The 15,932-nt window shown below is 48.7% G+C and overlaps 1 protein-coding gene across 1 annotated transcript in view; it reads left to right on the plus strand.

Moving 5' to 3' along the window:
- Positions 1-15,279, plus strand: part of LOC144168617 (muscleblind-like protein 2a) — a gene marked incomplete at its 5' end in the record, with an annotated part of 69,309 nt that extends 54,030 nt beyond the window's left edge. The window contains 4 exons of the mRNA XM_077697564.1: positions 831-896; positions 7,078-7,213; positions 10,515-10,599; positions 11,472-15,279. Coding sequence (XP_077553690.1) covers positions 831-896; positions 7,078-7,213; positions 10,515-10,549 — 237 coding nt within the window. The remainder of the gene's footprint in view (positions 1-830; positions 897-7,077; positions 7,214-10,514; positions 10,600-11,471) is intronic.
- Positions 15,280-15,932: the final 653 nt, after the last annotated feature.

Genomic DNA, 15,932 nt, shown 5'->3' on the forward strand with positions numbered 1-15,932 from the left:
CTTGTCGCCTACCGTGGCTGTAAATACGAAGAGTGTAGTCGTCTTATAGGGCACCGGTTGAAGTTCTCTGAACTGAAGCGCTGCTAATTTTATACAACACTGAGCACTGGGGTAGTTGCCATTGTGCCTCCTTCAAAACACTTGTGCCACAAGGTGTAGCAACTGCTGGTCAAGGCACATTCGGCTAGTTTGGAGCACTTTTGACAGACTTAGTGCTAGCTTTCTTAGCCGACAGCAGCTGATAGCCGCAAAAGGCTTGGTGTCAACTTTAAACTAGAATTGTTAGTTTTGTATTTGCTTCCTTTTCCTCCTTGTTCCGTCACAAGGCCGTGCAGAAGTTTGTGTTCCTTGAGACCGAAAGAGTCATTGTTACCAATTAGTGAGCTTGTCATTTGTAGCAGTGATGCTATTCCTTGGTGTTGTACCGTATCTACGCAGATTCGATGCCACCTTCTGCGTCAAGGGGTGCAAGGGGGGAGCCTAGTGGTGGGAGGCCAACAGGCTTGGTGGCCTCGTGTCAATTTCTTTGTGGTGGCCCCGCAGTTATGGGGAGGGCGCAACAGGGGAGGTGGCGTGGGACGTGCGTAGATGCGGCACCTGCATGCCATGTCCCTGGGCCAGTTTGGGCGGGGGTGGGAAGCTCGGCTTGTTCCGACAAGAATGCTGTTTTGGCCGACTTTTTTAATGATTGCTCTCTTTGTTTCTTCTTTTTTTTTACTCCTTCCTTCCTCATTTTTGGTTCCTTTTTCGACGCATTGCTGCTTGCTGCCATGCGCTGTGCCTACCCGCCATCCAAAAACAAAACCATCTGCCTCTGCATACTAATTTAGCCGGGCCTGGGAGATCCTTCCGCGAGCAAGAAGCGCCCCCGAGAGTCTGCAGATGAAGTTGTCCTGGTACTCTCCCCCTTAGAGCTTCTGCATGCGTGTCTCTTTTTCTTGGCCTCTCCCCCACACCGGGAGAGGGACGTGGAGGGCTGGTTTTGTGACGTGTCTGCGTGGATTACCAAAGAGGGCGACCACTGGCGGCGGGCGGCCCTTCTTCTCACCCCTGCCAAGGAATGCAGCCTGGCTGTGGCGCGCTTGCTGCACGGCTCCATTCCGTGGCACGGTCTGCTGCTGTGCGGCCCCATGCACGCTCGCCCCGGGACCCAGGCTCACGCCGCACACAGGCTTCTTCTCGGGGGTTGTTCCGTGTGTGTGTGTGTGTGTGTGCGTGATTAACCCACAGCACCACTTGCATTGTGTCTCTATGTGCTGCATTGGCTGCTCTGACTCGGTGGCATATCTGCTCGTCTCCTCCCCAGCACACACCACTCTCTGTGAGACACTCTTCTGAGCACACCCCTCTGTAATCCGTGTGGCCGCCAGGCACAGGGCAGGACGACGAGCTTTCCCGGGAAGCCGAGAAACTGGCCCGCTCATTGTGCATGACCACTTGCGCGCTGGTTTCTTTCCTTCGCTTTTTTTTTGTCCCACCATGCAGTGAGACCCATTTTTTATGGCCGTGGAACGACAGACTTGAGCATTTCTTTCAAGGTGTTGCGAGGTAGAGGCCAGTGATTTTTTTTTTTTTCCCCAGTTAATTTTCTCCCTTGCCCCTGTGCTGTTTTTGCTTTAAGTGTATCCCTGTAGGTTATGGGGGACAACAAGATTACGTGGAACAGGCAAGCGCTTCTTGGAGAGTTTAGCAAACAAAACAATTTTCAGCGCTATGTGCCCCACACTATAGGCGAGTTTGAGAAGAGAAGTGATGCTCCAGGAGGATTTCTTGGCAGGCTTTGTGGCAACCTCAAGGCGGGACACGCAGAGTTTCTGCACACAGTTTTCACAAACCAGCCTGGTTCTTTGCTGCATGGGCAGCTCTCAGAGCGACCGTCCCACTTGTGTTACTACTCACTTGGGACCAGAGTGTGTGGAGCTAGCCGGCCGCTTGTGCTTAACGAGCTGGGGCGTGGAGCCTGGGTCCGTGTCGCGCTGAGTTCCCTTGGGAGTCGTGCAGCTTCACTTGTGCGCCCTGTGTCGCCCTCTTTGGTTTTCCGGTGCAACCACGCACAGACCTCGGCAGGCACCTGGCAGCGATGCTTCGAACCGCAGGGCTCTGCTGGTCCCACCAGTTGCGAAGGCTCTGGGGAAGGACGAGGCGGCTGGAATGGGAGCCCGAGGAGAATAACGTCACCGCGGCAATGCGCGCCATGGTGTGCGATCTCGTTAATGCTGCTCCACCACAAACGCTTACATGTTTGTCGCGCAGAGCGAAGAGGGGGGTGGAATGGATTGTTGCCTGGTGGTGATTAAAACAGCAGAAGCCTGGATGATGGTTGTTCTTCGCTAGCAGGTGTCTGCCGCCCAGCAGCTGATCACTTTGCGCCAGCTGTTGCATTGATGAGAATGGCCGTACTGTTGCGGGGCGCTGTGCACGCAGGTTTGGCCTTTCGGCAGGCATTGCCTCGCTCCCTGTGAATCAGCGGCAGTTGTAGCTTTTCTCTCTTTTTGTTCCCGTTTCATTACCTTGGCTGAACTGATTGTTAAGTGCCTGGATTGTTTTTTTTTTTTCCTTCCTTTTTTTTTTATTTGTGGTGATGGCCATTACCCTTTTGAAATGTCTTTACGCTACCGTGAATGATGCAGCACAGAACAGCGTAACTTGTTCAAAGAGCAGCACAAGTCAAGCTAGGACGAGGTGTTAATAATTTGGACAGTGGCAGCATTTTTATGCCTATTTTGATTTTGCCAATGGCTGACTTTATTTTGTGGCTGCCAGCATTTTAAGCCAAGGCTTGGTCTGGGACACTTTCAAATGCATGATGATGTGTCCCTATGCAAGATGGAGCAAAAAAATGTAAAAGGAATAGGGTTTTCACCTCAGGGCCAGAGATTTGAGTGATTTAAAACTGCAGACGTGGAAGCCACTTGGAGCACTTTGCTACTCTTGCTTGGTCATCATGTGCACGTTAGCTTTAAGCGTACTTCAAATCAAGCAGCTGATTCTGCTGCGGATGTCTTTCTGAGCAGACATTTCTTTGTTATATCAAACATCTTGGCACTGTTTTTGCCTCTAGCAAGTCCAGTCATCATAGGAATATAATTTTTCCCTGAAAGAATTTCCAGACTACACCTTGAAAAATCGCACAAGTTCACCTTTCTACCTTTCCATGAAATTGAATGCAAGTTTACAAATCCATATCCAGTCATGTATTCTGTGCTTCTGTATATTAAGGTCTCGCTTGGAGCCACCTCACTACTGAGATTTTGTTAAATTTTATTGGTTAGATAACAAGTTACTGCGGATGTTTTCATGGCTCGTTTTGTGTAGAATTAGCCAATTTCAGACCCAACTTGGCTGCAAGTTGAGATTCATGTGCGCACAACCACCAAAGCCTACTTGGCTGTTCATTGCTGAACTAGTCTTGAGTTGTGCTAATTTTCCCATCCACATTAATTGTCAGCGTCAAGGTAGTGGTGTATAGAACGGCATTAAGCAACAGCCCAAATGTAAGTGGGGAAGCTCCTTGTACACCAACGCACACGTTTCCTAACCACTCCATACTTGCCCGAGAAGTTGTTCTGGGTTCTTCAACAAAGAAAGAGAGCAGCTCGCTTCTTGGCTCGCTTTTCATAGATGGGAGGCTCCCCCAAGGGAAGCATTGATCCATGCAGCTTTCACATGTCAGGAGCACATATTGTTCAGAAAACTCCAGCTTTGTTTGCGTGAAATAATTGAAACATTTAACCTCAATTACTAGGGCTCGCAGTCTCTCTCTGCAAGCTGAGGTGACATTGCATACAGGTAAAGAGCAGTCTTGTCCTCGTAGGTCGCAGAAATGGTGCGTTCCAATTTTTTTATCAGTTCACTTGTGGTGCATCGACAATTTTCATACTGTGCAACATGGTTTCGCTTCACGTGTATCATGGCTGTATTTGTTTGCATGGTCTGGGCACCACTCACGAGGCTTTTTTTTTCTTTCTGTTTTGTTTTGTTTTCATTGAGAGGTATCAGAGATAGGCTGCACTTGCACCTTATGCTTGTACCGTGAGCTTTCTGACTCAGTGAAGCCGGGGAGTTTTGTATGCTGGCTTTGCATGGAGAAATGTGGCCTCCGCTTGGGTGGAATGGAAAGCCTCGCTCACTCTTCTCTGCTAGAGCTCCTAACCTGTTACGGTTGCAGCAGCTGCCTGGCTTCACTGTGCGGCATGGCATGTTTTGGCGGACATTTTGTGTTCAAAACATTTGGGACGAATTCCCCGCTTCCCTCCATAATTGCGCTCTCTTTGGAAGGGTAAAAGAAAGCTCAAATGCTTTCTGGAGATGTACTTTGACTTGGAGTCGTGGGGTTGAAAATTGCCGTAAATCTTTCGCACATTTTTTGATCAGTGCTCCTCGTTCACATCCCTTGATGAAAGGGTAGGGGCTTTGTGTAGCATGCGAAAGTTCGGCAACTCTGCACAGTACGTGATAGAGGTTTGAGCGCGATGGCAAGCATGTTGCACAATAGACTCCAGATTATTCAGGTTAGGCATGGAAGTACGGTGCTGAAACAAACCTTATCACGTTCTTCTTCCTCATTAAGCGAGTACCTCTTGGCTACGTTGAAGCTATTTAACCAGTGTTATTAGTGTAACGAGGCGTTCCAATAAATTTTTTCGTGTGGTAATGTTTGGTAGCCTCAGGCAGAGAGTGCTCCTCATTACTACATTTATGTTTCTATCCTGCACATTAGTTATTGTTCTATTTCAGTAGCTCTTTTTGTATGCACGCACTTCTCAACAGACACTCTGGAAGTATACTTTAGTTCTGTCAGGTGTTGCTTCTGTTTCGACGTTATCCTAGTGTCCCTTTTGGGGATGTGTGAATCGTGTTTGAGGCAAAATATTTCCTCGAGATTCATAGATTATTATGGTGTGGCTTCATTCTCGGTCTGTTGGTCTTTGGTGTTCCCTAGTTGTCTAATGTGGCATGCCTTGAGCAAGGTCCAAGCATTGTTGCCTGTCCCAAAATCCAAATAAAACCCCAAAATACCCACATTATAGTATTAAAAAAAAAAAACCTCTCTTGTTCATTCTTGAACATCCCTTCCCCACCACCCTTATTTGAGTGTTTCTGAATTATTGTACAGCAAAGTTTTTATTTCCTTGCACATTGTGCGTATAGGTGCAACCAACACATTGTGGGAACGTGTCCTGTTGAAGAATGTTGAGGCCTCACTCACTAATGTACTATTCTCACTAATGTACCATTAAAGCCTAGTGGCACACTTTTTTGAAATTGCAGTGCATTATTTTTATGGGGGCGAAAAGGCATCACTGAGGATAGCTTCTTGGTGTGCTTGCTTGCTGTTCAGAGCTAGCTGTGTAGCACGCTTTGTAGGCTTACTGTAATTTTGTGCAGTTAAGCGATAGTGCATGCAAAAATATACAGGGCAGCACACACATGCGTACACAAAGGGAAGACGGATAGAGAGGGGTGAGGGGGAGGTTAATGGTCAAAAACGCCACGGAGGACTTAAAGGAACAGTTTCTCATTTTTGTCTGAAAGTTATAAAGCGGACGAAAACACTTGCCACAGGTAGGGAGCCCCATTTTCCCAACTACTGCAAGCTGCATGTATGGATATATACATTCACATATGCACACATTTGCGGGTACTGATTGAAAATGAGAGTGATATTGAAAGCGCTCGGCGTAGTATACAGCCGATTAGGATTAAGAGTTGATTTTGCGGCTGGGCCTCGCAGTTCCGAGCTGAAAATATTTTCTAGCTCTAAGATTATACACTCTGGAGCCAAGTCTATAACTTGTATTCGAATAAGTCTATCAGGCAAGTTCCTATAAAGCCATTTGGTAGAATAGATCCATCATGAACACAGGTCTTCGTGTAGCTTTGCTTTGATATCCAGAAACAATACAAAGAAAAAGGAATCTTGTACTGTTGGATCTTTCGAACAACAGATGCACATCGGGCCAAGCAAGCTGAAGCTTACGGTGTTTAGGTGGCTTCCGTGCTGCTTTCTAAGTTTGATACTCAGGTCTGTGGCACTAAAAAAATGAGGGCAGTCAAATTGGTCTCTGCTGGCTCATTCAACTGGTGGCCTCTCACTAATGCCTAAAAGACAGCCTTGGTTGTGTGTGTTTTGTGTCTACTTCTGTATCTCCACTCTGCTGTTTTGCACTCTATTGCCCATTAATAGCTCTCTAGTTTCACTAAAATTAAAAACCTGTTGGAAGCTGTATGCGTAAGCTTCGTGTGGGTTTGCCAAAGCAGCAAAGCATAATTGTGCGCTGCCTCAGTGGTGCTTGACTGCTGCTGTTGCATAGAGTAGGCTTAATTAATTCCTTAATCCAAGTTAATTTGGTTTATATGGAGGGCATTGTCTTGTAAACTTTCGTAATTTTCTTAGTGTGAGTGAATGCTAACGGAGATGTGATTATCTTGCCCTTTTTTGTGACCATCAATGTCGTGTTAAGCAAGTTTTAGTGAAAATTTTGTGTCGTTTGTAAATGATAAAAAAATAATTTGGTATGCTAGTGTGCTTATTCTAGAACTCGAACAGCCAGTCAAGTTTATTTGTGTATGTAGACTGACGTAATGTCTGTTGCCGATTTTTGGTATCTTTATAAGACTGTGTGCATTAGCACTCATGTTGCCTCTGTGGCTTTGTCGAACACCGGAAGCGCACGCTGTGTTATGCTCTTAAATCGTTTATTTCCAAGTTAACAAGTTGCAAGTACAACTAGCGCTGATTCGCAGGGTTTTAGACTCAGTGCAGTCCACTGATTCACGGCACTTGCCGACCTCATCACCGCCACTGCACTAAGCGTATTGAGCGTATTAAAAGCTCCTCTGGAGGTCTGAATGAGGCGCCGTTTGTGAGGCACTCGTTGGCAGCGCAGTGGTGGCCCTGCCCGTGAACCAGTGGACTGGTGGGTGGGGTAGAGGGGGGGGGAACCGTCACCCGGGTGCACCGCCGGGCGCCTGCGTGCTTTGGCTCTCACCTGCGTGCACGCGCTGTGGCACAGCGCCCATTGCCGCACCTGACCCCCATTTCTCCCCGCGGCCTGTCTTTTGTGTTGCACACAGGCATTGCCCGGTCTTGTACCTTACACAAAACGCCCTGCCCTCGATAAGAGCGGTGTGCCTGTGTACCAGCCCAGTGCCACAGCGTACCAGCAGGCCCTGGCTTTACAGATGCAACAGCCCTTCGTGCCTGTCTCGTGTGAGTAGTCGCAGCAGCTCCCGCCGCCGCTTCCACCCCCCTCTGCCGCACCGTGGCTGCCTGCTGGCACACTCGCTCACCCCCTCCCTCCCTTCCTCCCCCTCCCCCTCTGCTGTGCTGGGGTTTTTTGGTGGAAGGTGTCAAAGTGTGCCCTGTGCCAGGTCGTGTCTGTCGGCACTGCATTTTTGCGCATTGAGTGTGTCGCAAAATTTAGCTGAGCTTTCTTGCACGGCCCACGTATGGGTGCATTCTGCTGAAAGTGCTCGCCAAGTGTTGCTGGACATTTAGGTGAAATAAGTTCCTGCATAAACCTAAATGTGCCCTCTCTCTTTCTCTTTCTCATTTCATCTCTTCTGTCCCCTCTTTTTTTAATCGCGTAAGCATCCTTAAGCTACCCCGCCCAGAAACCAGCCGGTCCATTTGTCTGTCTCATAGTAACGCGTGACATGACCTAAGGCCCCAGGTATAAATAGAATTGCTGATAGAAGGCCCTTCAATGAAAATTCTGTCTCCAGCCTGGCTGTGTGTAATGCATGACGCAAAGCACCCCGTAAGTATACATTGGCCACGTGGAGCACCAATGTGCATTCTGAGCTGCTTACAATTTGCTCTTACAATACAGTAGGCTGTTGCAATTCACACTCTGTAGTTGCTACGGCATTTTACTTTTGTGCAGGCTACTGAGCCCTTTTTGAACCCTGCAAAGGACTCTTGTTTAACAGAGCTAGCCAGTGTTTGGAGCTTTTGTCACCACTGACCAGTGTGCTTTTCTTCTTTTGTTTTTTGCTATCATGAAGGTTTGGTCATGATTTCACCCGTTTGGCCTTCTAAAATAACTGCTGCAAAGGCAGTGAGGTGGAGCTTTAAGCCTTTATGTTGACCCCTTATTGATTGCTATGTGCAGCCTGCTAGGTTTGTATTTAAGGTGTGCATTCGGAGCTTGCCCTTATTAAGCCTCAGTGTGCGGCAAGCTTTCACTTTAGGACTTGGGTTTGTAGTAGTGTGCTGTTTGGCTAGCTTTTTTATGTGAGCTGACCACAGGCCAGCTCGCATAAAGAAGTAAGCTACACAGTACACTTGCATTTACGTTGCCAGGGGAAAAAAATGCGGCGGTTGCAGCTGGCACACTGAACCAGTGAATCACTACCTGAGTTTTAGGTAGGCACTGATTGTGAGATGTGTAAAGGACATTTTCGTTTGTGCATGTTTTTTTATTCACACGAGGTAATGCGAGCTTTTCGCCTTGAAACAGCACGATCGACCTAGTCCTCAGAGCGTGCCTCCAGAATGTCATCCGTAGCGTGTCAGATAATGTGTTTCTGCTCGATGGCCATTTGTATGCTGTGGTAGGTGCCACCCTGTGGCCTCTAGATGCATGGCTCTCCTTGTCTGCACATCCGCTCCTCACTGCTCTCTGTTCTGTCTCTCTCTTCTCTCTCTCTCTTCTCTCTCCTGTCTCTCTCTCCTCCCTCCCGTGCACCACCACCACCATCTTCTTGCGCACACTGCCACCACCACCACCACCGGCCCTTCCTCCCCAGTACCCACGATGCCCTCTGTCACTCTGGTATCTGCTGGTGTGTCTGCTGCTGCCCCTAACGCTGCTAGTGTTGCGTACTGTGACGACAATGGCCAGGTACTCACACGGACTTCCTTGGGGCCGCTTGTTGCGGGCTGCTGTCCCGGGGTGGCGCAGATAGGAAGCACACAGCCGACATGTTCACACGCTTGCCCCCAGAGCCTGTGAGCAGAGCCCCTGCAAAACTGCCGCTCTCCCTCTCCCACATGGAGGCACTTGTACCTTCTAATTTGTACCTTCTAGCCGCGGTTTCCGTCATACACACTGCCTTTGCTGGCAGGAATGAAGTACGACGTCGTGTTAGGGGCAGTGGAGGCAGTGAGCAAGCCATTTTTGCAAGGGTTCTGTGGTGGCCGTGATGCATGCTGTGGGGCTTCACGTTGTAGCAGTGTGTGCTTAAGTCAGCTGGCATGGACACGTTTGTTCTCGAGACAAGCAAAAAAAAGTGGCCGGTTGCATTTTGAGCACAGTTGGTGACCATAAGTTCGAAGCAGAAGATATATAAACCCAGCTGATCGAGTCTAGCTGCAGGATTAGGGGTTCTCAACACTGGGTGCACTGACTGTATCTGAGCACTGCTATGGTTGATGTAGAAGAAGAGGCTGCAGTTGGTCACAATGAGTGAACAGCTGCTAGCCTGTTTCCCATTCCTGGGATTGGCTTGTCTTTTTCCTTGCGAGCCACCATAATAATGTGCCCCAATGTGTAGCTACAGTATTGTGGCACCCAGGTTGTTTGTATGTGACATTTATCCTTGAAGCAGACATTGTGGCACCCAGGTTGTTTGTATGTGACATTTATCCTTGAAGCAGACAAAATCAGGGTGGGGCAGTCAACCTGCATTAAGTCTGAACTCAAATGCGAACCAATTTTCTCTGTACGTTCATTTATCAACGCCCTACTTCCTTTACCGGCAGTATGCTGGCTGCAAAGTCAAATCTTAAGCGACAGAAAATTGTCTCTACAAGTTAATGGATGACCTGATGCTTCTCGCTTTTAATACTCTTTTCAAACATCAGATGGGCCTTCTTAACCCATATTTTTAGGTGTAATTACATGTAAGGAAATTGAGAGGCAGCTCATCCCAGGAGAGTAACTAGCGAGGGAAATGCTAAAGTAACTGCGTTCATATATTTGTGCTGCAACTGTATAAAGCAGACTGGCAGAACGCGATTGCTGGCTTTCATTCCAACATCAGCAAATTAGGAGTGGGCCTAAAGCTGTTACATGTGTCGTTTGCTGACCATGTAAATGAGTAATGGGCTGTTGTGAATGTTAAAATGAATTGTGACCACCCAGAATAGATTTCACTGTTTAGTATCTTGCCGAAAAGAAAAAAAATGGCACATAATATTCTAGATTTGGAACCAGCGTGAAACTTCAGTAACTGGATAAAAAAGGAGAGAGAAAAAATGAAAAAAATTAAATTTATTACTACTACCAAGGTTTTTCCCCCTCTGCATCTCTTTCTTCTGGCTTTTCTTTATTTTATTGCCACATCACCGCTATAAATAAGCATGCTCAATTCCTGGCCTAAGAAGCAACGAGTTTAATTGTGAACTTGCTACGTCAGGCCACCACTTTGCGTCTGCCTATTGGTCTGCCCTATTTGAACAGACGCTGTAGAAAGTTGAGCCATCTCTGGTGTGTGCATCTAATGAAGCTGTTGCCTTGTGTGTTTTTCTTCTCCTCCTTCTCTATCGCCCTCCCGCTCTCTTCCAGTTACTGGACACCCTGCCGGTGTGCCGAGATTTTAAGTCAGGGCAGTGCAAAAGGCCCCAGTGTCGATACGTGCACCTTGTTGAAGGTAAGCACACCTCACCGACAACTGTTGGGAGCGTTTGAACAGCGGAGTTGTTTGTGCTTGGTCGCGGCTTTCGTGGGACGAGGCACAGTAACACGGACACTGCAATGCGGAGAGGGCACAGCCTAGCGGGAGGGCCAAGCACACGTGCAGTGTAGCGGGGGGAGAGAGAGCAAGTGCTAAGCACATGTGCAGCGTAGTGAGGAGGTGGGGAGCGGGAGCCATGCGCAGGTGGGCGAACCCAAGGAGAGGAGTCAGCCAATTGGAGAGTGCGCACCCAGCAGATGGCTCCGAGGATCGCACATATGTAGACAAGTGTGCCAGCGCTGCATATTTTTCCCTAGTGTTTCATAGTGATTTGTGTGCTCACCTCTTCATGTGCACGTGTATTGGCTCGGGTATGCCTGGCAGTGTAATCTAAACGTCGCGCAGGTTTATTTGCGTTGCTCAGAGAGTGTGGCAGGGTCCCTTTAAGAGAGTTGTAAGAAGGTAGTGCAGTTCGTATGTTGTGATATCCTGTTAATAATGATGATAAAAAAAGCTTTCTTTAAATAATAAAGGTTGTTTCAGTGTAGTGTACTTTCCAAACTGATTGAAAAGTATTCTTGTCCTCCCCCTCTTCCCCTCGAGTTGGTACAAACATGATTTTTTAGGCCCCTAGGACGACATACTAGTGGTTAACTTATCCAAATCCATGTTCTTCTGCTCCCAAATTGAGATTTTGCGGCTCCAAGATCGGTTTCGGCTGTCTCGCCCCTGATGGTGACGACCAGTGCGGATGAACGTTGCAATGTTGCATGAAACGATGCCTGTTGCGTGCCCGAGTGGGTGGGCTCAGGTGGGTGGCCCCGCTTTCCCTTCTCCCCCTGGTGCAGAGTTTGTGGAGGTGGTGGAAGGGAAGGTGACGGTGTGCCGGGACGCCGCCAAGGGCCGCTGCGCACGGCCCCTGTGCAAGTACTACCATGTGCCGGCGCTGTCGCTGAGCCCCGCGCTCTGACGGCAGCGCCCCCCTAGTCAGGCGCCCCCCACCCACCCCTGGCCGCTGCTTCCCCCCATTGATGCAACAAGACTACCACTCTTCTGCTGCAAAGACGAGGGCCCCTCCTGGAGTCTATTAGCGACATGTTGATGATGATGATGACCAGCGCTGGTGCCACCAGCCAGCCGCTGCAAAGTATTTGTTCTGTCAAGGTTTTTTATTTCCCCTTCCGTTTGTTTGTTGTTTTTTTTTCCAGATTTTGGACATAGAACACACACCATTACAGACAGACACATATAAATATATATATATACATATATATCTATATTTTTTGTAATATCTGTAAAGTGTTTATGTAGTGTTTTGTTTTTGGACACACCTTCAAAGGAAAGGCCGTTTTCAATTGTGCTTTTAAAGAACATCGCATGAATTAGACAGGTTTTTTAAAAGATTGTTAATGTGAACGTTTGGAATCTTAGTGTGGACGACTTATGATACCTTTTAATGAAGTATTTTTCATTGCGGGTGGAGATTTAATGACCTAGGCCACTACAAAAGCAGGCTAACAAATCTTGTTGTGTACATACATGTAACCGCTAAGCAAATTTCTTCGTTTTAAGTCGTAGCCTTAGTGACCAGGGTGTTTTTGTTGTCTTGAAATTTTTGCGCTGCTGGTGTGTTGTACTGTGCGAAGGACGGAAAACAGCATCGTTAATGCAAAGTTTTGTTGTTCACGACTAACATGCCAAGACCAAAGTCTTTACAAACTCTGAATGGAATAAAAAAGGGGAAGGGGTGAAAAACCTATGCAAAGATGGCGCCCTAAAGCCCTCCCTGTTGTCTGGCATGCACTAATCCACCAAGCAGCAGCTGAAAACACCAGGAGAAATCTTCCTAGAATGAAATTGCGGCATCTTCTGTGTTTGATTTGGTTGCTGTGTTCATACAAGACTCGAGCATTGTTTGAGACCCCTGCATTTTGCGTTACGCTTGCTGCAGGGCGCAGTTTTCGGGGTTTTCTGTACATTGTTTCAGCTGTGGCCTTCTAAGCACTCCGCAGAGACCTCATGAAGGGCTGGCTAACCCAGAGACTACAATGCACTCTTGCAACAAGCAGGCAGAGCACTTGCTAACTAAAACGTTCCGTCAACCGCCTCGGCTTGCCTTCAGCGCCATGAGAAATGCGCAGATTGTTTGTTGGCAGAGATCAAATCCTTTATGTTTTGAACAAATTTTACTTTTGCCCTCTTCCCTTAACGTGCGGCCACAAGACTTGGTTCCCCGAGAAACAGGTCTTGGTTGTGACTTAAGAAGCCATTACTTAGACAGAAGCCCATGGTCGGCCAGCCGCCTTCTGTCCAAAGGGATGGTGCTATCGTATTGGTTGCCATGGTGGCGTGCTAACAATGCCACGGCCTTTCTGCTGGCATTCTCTGTCCACAAGGTCACACAAGCAGTAGAATAGCCTCTCCGGACAGGGGTGGGTGCAGTCCTTGTTACATGGGGTCATCACACTGCTTGTGTACATAGGCGTGCCCCCGTTTCATTCTCCCCCCTACTAGCGTGGAAAGTTCATTGTCGATGATGATAAATAGCATACGAAGAGGATATTGTGTACACCTATATTTTTGTGTAAACACACACATTGCTGTTTTGTGCCATATTGTTTTTTTTTTTTTTTTGTAACAAGTTAAATGATTGAAAGTGTACTCTTCACCATATCATTGTTTTCGGTTTATGTAAGTGTTCCCCTCTCGATCCAGCCCCCGCCCCCCACTTTTTTTCTTTTCTCCCTGGCCTTGTTCTAGGTGCTCGAGTGTGTAAGGTTGTTGTTGCCGTCTCAGATGGGAAGGGTGTTCTGTTGCTTCTACTGCGTCTCTCTCTGTGCCGCACGAGTGCACTTATTTTTTCTGTTTTCCGGGCGCCCAAAGGAGAGCCGCGTGCGCCCAATGGCACGGCCGCGCTCTCGCAGGCGTGGTCCTCGGGGATTCCATCCTTCATTCAGTCCAGCCACAGACGGGGCTGTCCACGGCTGAGACCTCCTGTCTGGCGTGAGAGGGAAGCTCGAAATGGGACCAAGTTTTGTCCTAGCGTGATGCAACTGGATCTGGCCAACGAACGGGTGCGTCCCGCACCGGCGAGTGTGGCACGCGCCCGCGAAGCATTCAGGGGAATCAAAACGTCCAAATCAAAAAAATATATGTCCGGCCCGTGTAGCCTCCGCAAGCAGCGCCCGTGTACATACACTGTATCGAAGAACCAGAGTAGCCCATGGGTAGCATTCGCGCCTACTTCACATCTTTCGGCCCTTCTCTCTAGCTCGCAGAATGCCTCCTCTTCGCTGCCTGCTGCGGCGCGCAGTGCCTGGCAAACACACACACGCATGCACACACACACACACACGAGCATTGGAGTTGCACACACGGCGGTTTGAACGGCTGGAAACCCCCCACCCTGAAAACAGCTGCTTCGGTTGGCACCCCACAGGACTGGAGACTACTTGGGTCTCGTGCCAGTCAAAGTAGTCTTGAAAAAGTGGACAGGCGAGTCCAGTGGAAGAAAAATAAATGCTTGAAAACAGAGCAACACGAGTAAAACAGTGCCTTTTTTATAATATGCAGGAGTCTTTGTCATTGCTATACTCTGACTGACCTGGCTGACCCGTATTGTTGCAAATCTCCCTCACAACACAGTAGCACGCTTGGTTTAGTTTCTCTCCTCGTTCCGGTGCGCGTGTCTGGTTCGCATGTTTCGTCCCACGGTCTGGTCTCGTCCCCCGGAAGCGTGAGCAGGCTGGCTCCGACCGCGGAGGGCAGGAGACTCGTCGTCGTACCCTAGCCCCCTGTACTCGTGTATCTCAAGTATTTCCAATCCTCTCCCTGTTGTGCGGAACACGCAGTGTGGCCGAGCCCAGAGGTGTCGGTGCTCCTCTGCTGCGTCCTCGGGCTGTTGTGCTTTCTTTGTTTGCGGGAGGGCACCACGGTGCCCCGCTGGTGGAGAGGGGGATGGGGAGGGGAAGAGGAGGGCCTGTGGGCTTGCGCAATGGGCAACGTGCACGGACGGTGTTCTCACCTCGTTGTGTTCAGGCTCCTGGAGAGGGGTGCGGAGGGAGGGCTCGCCACGCGTTGGAAGCCCGGGGCGCGTTGTCTAGTCGGGCGCCTGCCGGGCTTCCCATCACGTCCCTTGTCAGAGGCACACGACTTTCCTCCAACTTCATTAGTTGAGTGTAAGACAAAAGGAATGTGATATCTTTTTATATATATATATATATTATATATATATTATATCGACATATATATATAAAGAGGCAGAGAGAGAGAGAGAGAGAGAGAAGAAGAAGAAGAAAAAAAAAAGATGCTGTTATGGCATAGCAATTTGTGGCCCACAAATTCTGCATGCCGCCGCAAAAGCAGCTGCTGCCGCCGCCTTTGGAGACGTTTTCTTGGTGCTTTGCCTCGGCAGGCCGTCTTGGCAGCGCGCTTTCTTGCTTGACGAGTGAATGTGTCCCCTCTGAACCTGACGATTGCCCGCTTTGTTGCATTGTCGAGAGCAGGCTGGGACGAGCCAGCGGCCAGATGCTCTGCTTTGGGCAGCCACAACGAAGTTGGCCGAGGGCGCGCCGTCCTCCTCTTTTCCGCTCCCTTGTGCTTCAGTGTAGTTTGCTGTTTTTCTCATAGACAAATAAAGTTGCCTTTGTAATTGAACTCTCGCTTCCTGTGCCTTCCCTTGTGCTTCCTCCGCTGCCGCCCGCATGGATGGAGACACACACTGCGCTTGGTTGGGCGCCCACCCGCTGCCACCGCACAAGCAGGGCTGCTTTCGAGGCTGTGTAACCCCGAGGAATGCAACGCTTGCCAGCATCGCAGACTAAAAGCACTAGGTATATATCGCCCAGAAAATGGGTTTGGAGCCACTGATGCAAGGAAGTGCCTGGAAGAAGCAAGAGTCGCTCAAGGTAGAACGATAGGGACACTTTAGGGCACATTTTCTCACTTGTAAGCCTGGTCCGGTCAAATTTGTATGCGAGGTCACAAGTTGCATTAGAAGGACATGAGAATTGAAGTTTTCTTTGTGGCTGCATTGTACAGTTTATCTGTTCAGTGTTTACTGTTAAGCCAAGGCTCCAGACTGCCTAGAAAACACAGTGTGTCATTCATGGCTGCCACACTGATTACTGGAATGCCCTGGCTGGCAATGTGTGTTCATGCTATCTCTGCATTAAAAATTCCAATTTTCACCCAATGTGTGCTTAATATTAATTTGTTTGTCCATGGAAAGGTTGTACGCATAAAACGTGCTAGCAGTCAGCTGGGCCTGCGGACTTGTTTGCACATTTATCGACATCCGAAAATTTGTG

This window comes from Haemaphysalis longicornis, unplaced genomic scaffold, assembly GCF_048455015.1.
Source record: "Haemaphysalis longicornis isolate Haplotype H1 unplaced genomic scaffold, Haemaphysalis longicornis Haplotype H1 scaffold_2, whole genome shotgun sequence".
Taxonomy (NCBI): domain Eukaryota; kingdom Metazoa; phylum Arthropoda; class Arachnida; order Ixodida; family Ixodidae; genus Haemaphysalis; species Haemaphysalis longicornis.